Source organism: Mandrillus leucophaeus, unplaced genomic scaffold (genome assembly GCF_000951045.1).
Source record: "Mandrillus leucophaeus isolate KB7577 unplaced genomic scaffold, Mleu.le_1.0 Scaffold467, whole genome shotgun sequence".
NCBI classification, from domain to species: domain Eukaryota; kingdom Metazoa; phylum Chordata; class Mammalia; order Primates; family Cercopithecidae; genus Mandrillus; species Mandrillus leucophaeus.
This window is the reverse complement of record NW_012104998.1, coordinates 67,296-77,051: the sequence shown is the minus strand read 5'-3', so window position 1 is coordinate 77,051 and position 9,756 is coordinate 67,296. Positions and strand designations below refer to the sequence as shown.

The window sequence follows — 9,756 nt, the reverse complement described above, 5'->3', positions numbered from 1 at the left end:
TATGAAGAGTATGTTTAAAGATAAAAGACCAACTTGATGCTATCTACAGAGAACAGAAAACCACAGAGTAATGCAGCAGGTTTGACTTTCAAAAAAGAACCATATAGAATTTTATTGTGATTTTAAATATATTTTTATTTTATAAATAAAAATACATTTTATAGCTAAATTTTTTAAATCAAAATTTAAAATCCAGGGCCAGGTGCGATGGCTCAAGCCTGTAATCCCAGCACTTTGGAAGGCTGAGGCAGGCGGATCACGAGGTCAGGAGATTGAGACCATCCTGGTCAACACGGTGAAACTTTGTCTCTACTAAAAATACACATATTAGCTGGGTATGGTGGCACACACCTGTAATCCTAGTTACTCGGGAGGCTGAGGCAGGAGAATCGCTTGAACCTGGGAGGTGGAGATTGCGGTGAGCCGAGATTGCGCCACTGCACTCCAGCCTGGCGACAAAGCGAGACCCTGTCTCAAGTAAATAAATAAATTAATAATAAAATCCAACAGATTTTAAGTGTATATGACATTAGACATACTTCAAGATTTAGTAAACCTGAAGAACATCAGAAGAAATATTCCAGAGGCAAGAAAAAAAGAAAAGAAAAGAAAAAAATACATAAAAGAAGGAAAAAGACACAGAAGGTATAGTGAGAATGTCTAACATAGGTTTGGCCAGGGTTCTAGAAGGAGGAAAAAATACAAGATAAAACAGAAGCAATTATCTGGAAAGTTAACTGCTTAGGATTTTTCAAACTGACATTACTTCAAAGCACTGATTTTAAGAAGTCTTACAAACTGAAAGCATAATAAATGAAAAGAAATTCATACCTAAGTGTACTAAAGTGAAACTTCTTAAGATTGAAGACTAAAAACAAAAATTAAAATAATCCAGGCCAGGTGTGGTGGCTCACGCCTGTAATCCTAGCACTTTGGGAGGCCGAGGCAGGCGGATCACCTGAGGTCAGGAGTTCAAGACCAGCTGGGCCAACATAGCAAAACCCTGTCTCTACTAAAAATACAAAAATTAGCTGGCGTGGAGGTGTGCGCCTGTAATCCCAGCTACTCAGGAGGCTGAGGCATGAGAATCACTTGAACCCAGGAGGCGGAGGCTGCAGTGAGCTGAGATGCCCCTACACTCCAGCCTGGGTGACAACAGCAAAACTCCATCTCAAAAACAAAAAACGAAAAACAAAACAAAACAAAAGAATCCAGAGAAAAGAAAATTACTTTCAAAAGAGCCCTCATATACTAACAGCTGACTTTCCACTAGTAAAAATGGGAAAGAGGAGACAGTGGAATGTTATTTTCATTGTGCTGAAACAAAACAGTTACCAACCTAAAATCAGTACATAAAATAACGACATTTGAGATATACTAGAGGAGACGTATTTTGCCACTATCAAACCTACAATGAAGGAAATTTTAAAGCGTGTATTTCAGGTAGGAGGAGAATGATCTCACATGAAAAGTCTTAGATACAAGGAATTAAGAGCAAAGAAAATGGAATTGTGTAAGTAAATCCAGTGTTTAAGTGTATAAAACAATAATATTAGTCTTGTGGACTTTCAAAAATACAAAATTAAAATACACAACAATAGCATATAAATCAGGAAAGAATATATGGAGTTTAACTGTTCCTTACATTATTAAATTTTGATAAATTAAAAATGTATAATTTAATTTTAAAAGTAATCAATAAAATAATACAAAGAATATAATTTTAAACTGGTAAAGAGGAGGATTTGATACATAAAAATCAGATATCAATCTAAAAGAGAACAAAAAGGAGAGAAGAAGAAATGTAATAGATCAGACAAATGAAAGCACTTTGGAAAATGGCATATTTAATTCTAAATATAGTAGCAAGAAATGTAAAAGGACTAAATGGTTCAGTTAAAAGTTAAAGATTGACTGTTAAAAAAAATCCAACTGCTATTAATAGGAGACACATGTAAAACATAATAATAAAGAAAGGTTGAAATTAAAAGGAAAATACATACCTTGTAAACACCAACGAAAAGAAAGCTGATATGTCTAGAGGAAAACATCAGACAAAACACTTTAAGGCAGAAAGCATTACTACAGATAAAGAGGGATACTTTATACTTACGAGAGGTTTCAATTAACCAGATGGATATTGTTTTTCATTCATATGAATCTTAAGACTATGAGAAAGTCTCAAGATTTTATATAGCAAAAGTTGAGAGACTACAAAGAGAAATAACATAAATTACCATATATATGTGGAGGGGCAGGCATATTATAAAACTTGGTATGTACAACTGCAAAATATACATTCTTTTCAAGCATGTGAATGGAATCTTAAATATAAATATAAATATATAAATAAAAATTGACATGGCTCTTCCCCTTCCCAGTCAGGTAGCAATTTTCATAATTCCCAAGTGTTTATTTGGAACACATATAACATATTATTTGTGTACATAAAAGCAGGTTAGATAGTCAGGTTCCACCCTTAGGAGTTTACAAGCAATGCAAACATACCAATATTGAGCACTAGTAAGAGCCAGCTCTGTAGGGGATACTAGTTTATCTTCTTTAATTTAACTCTCATTCTATTTTGTCGGTATTATTATGCCTAATTTGGGAAAAATAACTAAGACACAGAGAGATTGAGCAAAAAGTTTAAGATCACCCCCCCTCCTTTTTTTTTCTTTTTTTGAGATGAAGTCCCACTCTGTCGCCTAAGCTGGAGTGCAGTGTTGTGATCTCGGCTCACTGCAACCTGTGCAGTGTCGCGATCTCGGCTCACTGCAACCTCTGCCTCCTAAGTTCAAGTGATTCTCCTGCCTCAGCCTCCTGGGTAGCTGGGATTACAGGCAAGTGCCACCAGGCCTGGCTAATTTTTGTATTTTTTGTAGAGATGGGGTTTCACCATGTTGGCCAGGCTGGTCTCGAACTCCTGACCTCAGGTGACCCACCTGCCTTGGCCTCCCAAAGCACTGGGATTATAGGCATAAGCCACTGTGCCCAGCCGAAGATCACCTCTTTAGTAAATGACAGTGCTAGGATTCAAATCTACTCTTTATTAGCAATGAGCCAGCTCCAGAAAATACTTATTCATTTAAGGCTGGAAGTACGGAGGTAAGCATTCTTATAGACAGATCTCTAATAATATTAGGAAGCTATCTTTATACAACATTGACAAACGTTTAAGTGTCTGCAATATAGTAGAATTTCATATTGAGCCAAAGAAGTGGCTAAAATAGTTTGATGAGAGAGCTGTCTTAGAAGACAGAGTTAGTGCTAGTGATTTGGAATGTGAGAATGGCTGAGAGTAAAGAACTATCATGTACCCAGCATAAAGAAATTAAAAAGCCTCTTCTATTTGACATCTTATACTATTGAAAATCCTTTTCTTCTAGTTCAAGTTCACTATTTTCCCATTGCTTATATGTCTTGAAGTGAATTTCAATCTCAACAGTTTTTCATGACCAAATGAAAGCCGTTATAAATTCTCTCTGCTTTCAAGTTTTTAGAATGTGTATTTTCTATTTTACTGCTTAATACAGGGAGGAAAACATAGATAAGTATAATTATAGAGTATATCAGTCAATTATTTAAATCTATTCAACATTTGAATAATTAGGCCCACTTCATCTTCTATCAACTGTTTTAATATTTGTTCAGCTGAGCTCCATGCCTCAAGTCTCATCCCACTCTCTTACCTTCTCCACGTCTTTCCCTCAGCCTCACAGCTGCATTGCTCCAACATAGCTGTTATAGATATCTTTTCAAAGCAAATACTTGATTATATCATTTAAATGCTTTAAAAAAATCAGTAGCTTTCACTTAAAAATACCCACACTTAATTTAGTGTGGTTATAATGGGCTTTGCAATCTTGCCCCAGTTTATCTTTCCAGTCCCAGCTTCTCCACTCCTTACACCCTCTTAGGACAAAAATAACAGACTGATGGCCCATTTATGGAGAATACTGTACTGTGTTGTCATGCCTATGAGATAAGAAACTGAAGCCAGCGAGGTTAAACAGCCTGTTTAAGTCACACAATAAGAAATGGCAGAGCCAGGATTCAAACTCAGATCTGACTGACTCCAAATCATGGGCATAACCCAGTACACTACATTGCCTTCTTTTGTGTTTTACATCTGTTGTGAATTTTGTTTTAACCACATGAAACAAAGTTAGTTTTGAGCATATTAAATGGTATGCATAATCACTACTGTCTTGCATATATAAGCCAGTCACACAAGAAATTACTGTTTTTTCTGTAGAATTGAGTTGCCATTAGTGTCAATAGTGTTCCTTCACCTTAGACACTTAATAATACCCTCTTTTCATTTAAGACTCACTATGTGCCATGCATTGTGATAAGTATTTTATGTACACAATAACATGTAATGCCCAAAGTACCCTGTGAGATAATTATTTCTATTTCCATTTGTGATGAGGAAACTGAGGGTTAAAAAGACTAAATAAATTGCTTAAGATTAAACAGCTAGTAGTGGAGTTGGAACTCTACTGAACTCAAACTGTCTCACTTTAAAGCCTGTGCCCTCAACTAACTACCCTAAACAACCTCCCTTTAAATGTCCTAGATTGAACTTCTCAATAAACTGGATCCTATCCTGTGTATCTTATTTTTGCCTAAAATTCCTTGTTTCCTAAACATGTAGTTTTCTCTTGCCAGTCTTGTCTTTCCTAAGTAGCTGACCAGCTTCTTTCTGCTCCCATTCTTCTAGTATCCTGGGTACTAAACAGCTTAAAATAAGAGACTCCTGTCATGAATTGAGGTTTATTTTCCCTATAGGTAATGGCTTCAGAGGAAGAAAATGGCAGTGATCTAAGCCATGGGTCAAGTGGCTGAGGTGGGAAGAAAAGAATTCCAAGGGCATATGGCACAAGAAAGACTTTCCTATTCCTTTCATTTGCCTGGACTAAGATTCCCATATGCCTAGGATCTAGAACTCCTTACGACTTTGTATGCTTTCTTTTGTACTCAGGCAGGGTGGGCTTCAGGCCTGTGGGTTGCAGTAACAAGAAGCTGTGATGCTTTTTTTTGAACCTGGTAGCTCATGATTTTAGACATCAATTCATTTACATATGTCAGGCATTGATCTAGATACCAGATGAAAACGAAGCTGAGAACAAAACAAAGAACCTGCCATCCTGGATTTTATAGAGACAACAGACAATTAACAAATACATAATATAGTGGCAAATAGTGATAAATGCTATGAAAAAAAAGTAAAGGGACAGAAAATGATGAAGGTATCCTTCGGGCAGAAGAGAAAAAAAAGAAAATGATGAAGGGTATGGTGGGTTAGGGCTGCTATTTTAGTTTGGGTGGTCAGGGAAGATCTTTCTCAGGTGGTATTATTTGAGTAAAGATCCATAAATGAAGTTAAGAAACAAGATGTGAGCATATCTGAAGAAAAAACATTCTGGCAGAATAAACAGCCTTGAGGTGGAAGTGTGCTTGTCATGTTTGAGGAAAATAAGAAGTCCACTTAGATGGAGCAGACTGAATGAGGAAAAGAGTAGTGGGAGATGTGGTTTAAGAATATCCAGGGACCAAGCAAAGCTTTGGATTTTATTCTAAATGTGTTGGGAAGCCACTTGAAGATTCTGAACAGATAAGTGAAAGAATCAGACTTATATTCTAATAGGATGCATCTTGCTGCTGAATAAAGTATACACTATAAGGAGGCAAGGATGGAAGCAAGAGACCAAATAGAGTAATGGTGGTAGAGAATTTGAGAAGATTCAGATTCAGGAAATGCTTTGAAGATAGAGCTGATAAGAACTGCTAATGGATTGAATATGGGGTGTTTAGCTTTAACCCAAAGTCTTTGGGTTTTGGCTGAGACAGCTAATTGAATGAAGGTGCCATTTACTGGGATGAGGAAAACTGAGATGGGGATTAAGTTTAGGAGAGGAAATCAAGAGTTTGGTTTTAGATTTGTGAGAGACTGTTTGACTTTCAAGTTCCTGGGGACAATGGGCCTCTAGTAGCTGCAGCTGGTGTTAACCTTTTACAGGGACATGTCTAAGTGGAGGTGAGGGGCAGAGAAACAGAAGAAATAAAGTTCCTTCTGACTAATCTCCCAGATATTCAAGTGATAAAAAGAGGTTAGTCCTCTGAGCCTGTCTTATACACACTGATTTCAGGGCAAGAAGAAGTCTCCTCTCTCTTCAAAAAATGTTCTGATTTATATTATCTCAAAATTTCTGAATTTAAATTAAAGGTATCCCACAATTAGAGAGAGAAAGCATAAAATGTAAACAGCTTGAGAGATAATCCAGTGTGTATGAGTTTTTACCAAAGTATAACTGAGAGCAGAGAAAGGTCTTGAATGTTTAATGTTTTTGTGAAGAGAAAGGATGTAGATATTAAATAAAACAAAGATTTTATAATCTTGCTTTGGCACCACCCTATTTATCATAATTTTTAAGTGAGAAACTACAGAAAGAGTGTTTGTATCTTGAGGGATCATGTAAGTTTATACCCAACAGGGGATTATGCATTTAAATTATTCCTCTTCCCCACATTTTAATCCTTTCTATCTTTTAACCCTTAGTCTTTTCCCAAAAGTGTTCTTCAACTAGAAGGCCTGTGGCATGATTGAGGCTTGTCACCTCTCTTCTAGGGCCAGATTTCAAACAGATGGCCCTGGAGAATGCTACTTATCTGTACAGTTCTCCATTTGATGTTGCAGTGTGCTAGTATCCTAGGGGAAGGGTACCACATTTAACTCCAGAAAGGATTTAAGGCAGTTTTGCAATTTTTTTTCTGGTTATCAGAGTAATATATGATTATTGCAAAATATTTTAACAAAAAAGTTAAAAAAAGACTATTTCAATTCCTACTTACTAGAGGCAATCCCAACAACATTTTGGCATATTTCCTTCCACTGTCTTATGCATTTTGTTTTTTTCGTAACCGAGCTCTTTATTGTATAAACAATTTTGTTGCCTGCTGTTTTTGCTTAGTTATGGTATATATGTTTGTCTCTATCATTACATTTTTATAGCTACATAATCATCTATAACATGACTACACCATAGTTTACTCAAGATGGTTTCTGATTATTTACAATTATAAATAATACTGTGATAAACAGCTTTGTGCATAAATCTTCACTCTTCTTTTGGATGACTTATTAAAGGAGGAATTGGCAGATTAAATGTATACATACTTTTTAAAGCTTCTGATGTAAATTGTTACAATGATTTCCAGAAAGGTTGTTATCAGATCATACTTTGGAAGGGAAGGAGAGAGCTATTGGAACTATTGGATCTGGTAGAAAATATCTGACAGCAATTCTTACAAAGTACTATGCCTCTGGGGAAGAGTCCCTTCTCTCTCTAGAAAAGGGGTTATCTTAAAGTATTAAAATTATCACATCAGATTTTTCCACACCACATAATATGTATGGATTGTGAGGAGGAAAGGAGAATTGAGAATTTGAGTTAGAAGTCATGCATAAGCTGACATGTCAGAAATTACCAGTTTGGGAAACTAAGTTTACCAACACTGCTAAAGGACTCAAATATTTTAACAGTGGTTCAGATATTAATTGTGATTATACAGTATCAGGTTTATTTAATTTTGTATGATTTCATGCTATTTAATGAGAGACAATATAATGAGTGTTTTTCAAATTGTGGGTCCTAATCCATTTGTAAATTACAAAATCAATGTATTTTCTATGACTGGTATTTTTAAAAAACAAAACACAATAGAATGAAAAATATGAGAATGCACTGCAATCATTTCAATGTATGATTTCATAATTAACAAACAGATTAGGACCCACAGTATTATTTTCTGAGACTTTTGTTTCAGTTACGTGTGTGTATATACTATAAAACACATTTATTATTGTGGGATGTGATTAAGAAAAAATATAGTTTGAAGCCATTGGTGTAGAGGAAAGAGTCTGAACTTTGGAATTAGCCAGAACAAGTTTGAATTTGAGCTCTGCTTGGCTTTTACCCATTATCTAACCAAATGGCTCAATCACCACATTGAAAAAAGAGAGTAATAATATCTCCTTTCTGGTTTGTGTGTGTACATGTTGTTTGTGTGTGTGTGTGTGTGTGTGTGTGTATGAAGATTAGAGATTACTTAAGCAGAATGCCTACAACATAGTCAATGATTAATATATAATTACTTCCAAATCTTTCCCAAAATAATGTTCTCCTTGTAAAAATACTTCATTCACTGAAGAAAGACAATGTGTTTTATTGATGACTACATCTGTTATGCTATTGTGTACTTTTAAAACACCTCTGTCAGTCTTTTTCTCCAATTTGGTTTAGTAAGGAGACTTGAGCACATAGTTCGTTCCCCTTCCTGTTCTGACACTTTATTTATCTATATTATGGATCTTGGCACTTTACATCTGTCATAGATGGTCTAATTGTTGCCTAGTTCAATTACTACTAAACACTTTCAAACCTCTTCTAGTTCTCAAAATAGTGGCGGGAGCACTGCAGGATGCCAGATCAAAATCTGTAGAGTTTGCTCTACAGCACACCTTTCGCAAAGTATCACTTGTGGTGTACGGGGAAGCAGCTGTAATGCTGATTCCCCTGGCATTTCTCACTCAATCTACTCCATGCTAAACAGGCCAGTTAGGCATTAAGTCATACTCTGGGTAGTACAAGTGGAAAGTGTGAACAGAGAAACCACTTTATGTGAGGACAGTGGAAAATGAGATCCTCCTTTCCTCTCCCTACTCCTGCTCCCATCGAGGAGAAGCACTTAAGAGCGCGGAGGCCCAGGACCCAGCCGCGCTCGGGCGTCCCGACTCGGAGGCTGGCGGCGGGCAGGCACGCTCTCCTGCGCTGAGAGCCCTTCTGCGGAGATGAACTCTCGAGTGTCGCCGCCGCGCGCGGGCCCGATCGATACAGGCGGGCGGACATGCTCCCGCCGCCAAGAGCAGCCACAGGGCGGTGGAGTCAGCTGCTCGGCCTCTCGGTCGCACTTCTCATTAGCTCAATACCCGCAAAGGACGTGCACTGGTTCCCTCGCGGACACCCACCCAGTGGTCTGCGCCACACCCTCTGCCCACTGCCCCTTCCGCTCGGCCGTCCGGCGCAGGGCCGGAGCTTTTCAGCCAGACGCCCTCGCGTATGGGATAGCCGGGTCCCGGCCCAAGCGGAGGGCGTCGTGAGGTGGCCTTTTCGCCTGGCTCCCCAGTGGGACGCTCCGCGGAGGCGGTCGAGTAGGGGAGTGTCGAGCTCCCTCACACTCTGGACCTTACCGTCTGGCGTCTTCGCCCGGGAGGCTGCAGCGGGAGGCGGACCCAGCCGGCCGCAGGGGCAGGTCCACGGCGCTGTGAGGCGGGGCTGGGCGTCCGGCGCAGCCGCCAGATTCGTCTGCTCCGTGAGTCAGGACGAGAGAAAGCCCCGCCCCCGGCGCCCGCTCCTACTCCTGATTGGCCGGACCAGCCCGGGGCGGTCCGGCGGGACCCCGACCCGCGTCTCAGCTATAAAGAGAGCCCCGGCATGACAGCCGCGGCGAAGCTCTTCTAGTTCATCTGCTGTCCGGCTCTCAGTCCCCGTGGCACCCCCTTTCCTCTTGTCCCCGAGCGCTCTCGACTCCACCATGCCAAGGGGCTTCCTGGTGAAGCGAACTAAACGGACAGGCTGCTCGTACCGAGTTCGCCTTGCGGAGCATGTCTTCCCTCTGCTGGGGCCCCAGGGGGCGCCGCCCTTCTTGGAGGAGGCTCCCAGGGCCTCCTTGCCCGGTACGGAGCGGGCG

At 39.4% G+C, this 9,756-nt stretch overlaps 1 protein-coding gene across 1 annotated transcript in view; it reads left to right on the top strand.

The window, feature by feature from the left end:
- Positions 1 to 9,600: 9,600 nt before the first annotated feature.
- The window catches only part of INSM2 (insulinoma-associated 2), a 2,821-nt gene continuing 2,665 nt past the window's right edge, over positions 9,601 to 9,756 (top strand). Inside the window, exon 1 of the mRNA XM_011995059.1 lies at positions 9,601 to 9,753. Within this exon, the coding sequence (XP_011850449.1) occupies positions 9,601 to 9,753 (153 nt within the window). The remainder of the gene's footprint in view (positions 9,754 to 9,756) is intronic.